We start from the raw sequence: 2,298 nt of genomic DNA, 5'->3' as shown, positions 1-2,298 counted from the left end.
TAACTCGGCCACCTGCATTAAAGGCATTGAAAGTCGCTAGATGACTTGGGCCTAGGGTGGTGCCTTGGTGATTATTAGAATTAAATTAGTGTTAAAAGAGTACACTTTTATTCCGAGAAGAGACGCAACATTTGGATCTAACACCACGCGTAAAACCGAGGCTTAAAAAAATAACTATTAAATAAATTAGTCTTAAAACTAATATAAACTGACAAGTTTTTTATATTAAAATTTTCACATTTACTTTAATACAATACACAATTAAAATTTTAATATCAAGCGCAATAATCTGAGAAGGAAATTAGACATTTTCGGGTTGTTTCAGCCTTGGTTGGTTCCGAGGTTTGACAAAAACGTTAAGTCCTTTTCTTGATAATGGCTTTCGTTATTTTTCTGAAATCGACCATTTTCTTTTTAGCCGGCAATGCTATAATAGAAAAAAATAAGGAATAAAAAAATTTGGCCGTTGAGATTTTGTGAAATATGGGCAAACAGCCGCCGGAAGTTCAGATCCTCGGAACAAAAATCTAGTAACTCTGAAAAAAACGGGTACAATAGTCCATTGACGGATTTAGCATACAGGGCGTTTCAAAAGGTGATGCAAAAAGGTTAAGGAGTTGTAGGGGGGAGTTTAAGTGTGCCTGTTTTTCCCCCCTTTTTCCTACGATGAGTTAAAAGAACGCCAGAGAGCTTCAAAGTGTGGCCTACTAGCCCCTGAAGTAGGCTGCAACAAATACAAAACAAACAGCAGGGAAACGCGAACATTAAGGTTTGGGTTCGTGTGATAGGTAAAACAGGACTTAGTAAACAAATCGAGGTAACCAGCGTACAAAAGTAAACCTAAACAGTATTTTAAGTCCCTGCTGCTTGTTTTGGCGCTTGTTGCAGCCTACTTCCAGGGTCTAGTAGGCCACACTTTGAAGCTCTCTGGCGCTCTTTTCACTCATCGTAGGAAAATGGGGAAAAACAGGCATACTTCTCAACTCACCCCCTACAACTCCTTAAAGGGGAACGGCCAAGCTTTTCCAAATATCGGCTTATTTGTATATCAAAAGATCAACAAGACGTGCAATATACTTACACGTACCTTATTTTGTCTTGAAAAAATAGTTTTTGGCCTAAAAAGTTGAAACTCAAAATAAATTAAATAACGCCAAGTATTTGAGTTTGAATTTTCGCCGCCATCTTAAGGTGTATCGCCAGCGCCCCTAACCCCGTATGAGCGATTTGCGAACAATCCTAACTTTTAAAATCACGCAATTTGGGCTTAGGTCTCGTATAACTCGAACGCGCCACGCGTGCAAAACCAATTTTTCGCGTCTTCAGCAGCGCGCGCTTTTCGGTTGTTTTTCTGTCTCACCGATTTCTCACTAGGTGTCGCGGTGGACGCGCACTTTTCAATTTCCCGAAATTTCTTTATTTTATTAAAAATTAACCACTTAAATTTTTACTATGCGGTTTTCACCATAAATATTAGTTATAACGGGCTATAGGGCTATCTAACTGTTTAAAGCTTGACCGTTCCCCTTTAACATTTTTGCATCACCTTTTGAAACACCGTGTATAAAACGAGTTGCCTGATTTTGGCTCCGAGATAAGGATATTTGTCGATAACGCGGTGACTTGACCTCTTCGAGGGGAAGCGTTGAGCGTCCTGGGCGAAAAAGCCCTGCTGACCAGAACGCTTTGCAGAGGATGGTTGGCCGGAACTGGCTCCGGTGATTTGGCTGGTGGGGTCCACGAAGGCGGACGTCTAGCTCGTAGGGCCATTTCAGCCGCCAAAGGGTGATTTCCAGATGATCCCTGTAGTTAATGAATCAAAAACAGTTCACGGAAAGAAGAAAATGATGACTTATATCTCCGGGAAAGTTAATGTATCGTTTCAAAAAAGAATCTTACCGACGAAACGCTCCTGAAGCGATGAACTTTGGGAGTTGTTCGGTTCCCCAGGTTCTCCCGAAAGGAATCCCTCCTAAGAGGAACCGTCAAAAAATAGGCCCGGTAAATAATGAGTGTTTTGGGAATTTTCCCATTCATTTACCACGCGTCCTTACTTTGAGATTTTGGTCTAGAGGACATTTTCCAATCTAATTTTAACGATTCCTAAAAATGGTTTCTTGTTTGTGAGAAATAAACCCTTTTTCGAAACTTCGTGCAATGCTCTTCAGCGCGCGCGCTCGAATTTCATAAGTCTTTTACGACACGGGGGCGACCGTTATTCGATAATTCGAGTCGAATTTCAAAGTTTTCATGGTTTTTTTAAAGCGTTGCCTACGTTATTATAAATGCCAGTGCACG

General features: G+C 40.8%; 1 protein-coding gene across 1 annotated transcript; it reads right to left on the bottom strand.

Moving 5' to 3' along the window:
- Positions 1-216: 216 nt before the first annotated feature.
- LOC149925075 (uncharacterized) lies at positions 217-2,037 on the bottom strand. Its single transcript, XM_090161695.1, has 3 exons — positions 1,900-2,037; positions 1,629-1,803; positions 217-427 (listed from the first exon to the last, which is right to left on the bottom strand). Exons 1-3 carry the CDS (start codon positions 2,035-2,037, stop codon positions 357-359), a joined length of 384 nt encoding a protein of 127 aa, XP_090017821.1. The 3' UTR covers positions 217-356.
- Between the last annotated feature and the right edge of the window lie 261 nt (positions 2,038-2,298).

The sequence above is a fragment of the Leiobunum rupestre genome, chromosome 10 (assembly GCF_980474605.1).
Source record: "Leiobunum rupestre chromosome 10, qqLeiRupe1.1.hap1, whole genome shotgun sequence".
Lineage (NCBI taxonomy): Eukaryota > Metazoa > Arthropoda > Arachnida > Opiliones > Sclerosomatidae > Leiobunum > Leiobunum rupestre.
The sequence above is the reverse complement of the archived record's forward strand: the minus strand, read 5'-3'. Positions and strand labels throughout refer to the sequence as shown.

Excerpts from the sequence above, each read along its gene's own strand:
- LOC149925075 (XM_090161695.1), bottom strand. The coding sequence starts at position 2,037 with ATGAATGGGAAAATTCCCAAAACACTCATTATTTACCGGGCCTATTTT. Across the intron at positions 1,804-1,899 it reads GCTTCAGGAGCGTTTCGTCG|GGATCATCTGGAAATCACCC; the intron begins GTAAGATTCTTT and ends CATTAACTACAG. Across the intron at positions 428-1,628 it reads CAACGCTTCCCCTCGAAGAG|CATTGCCGGCTAAAAAGAAA; the intron begins GTCAAGTCACCG and ends TTTCTATTATAG.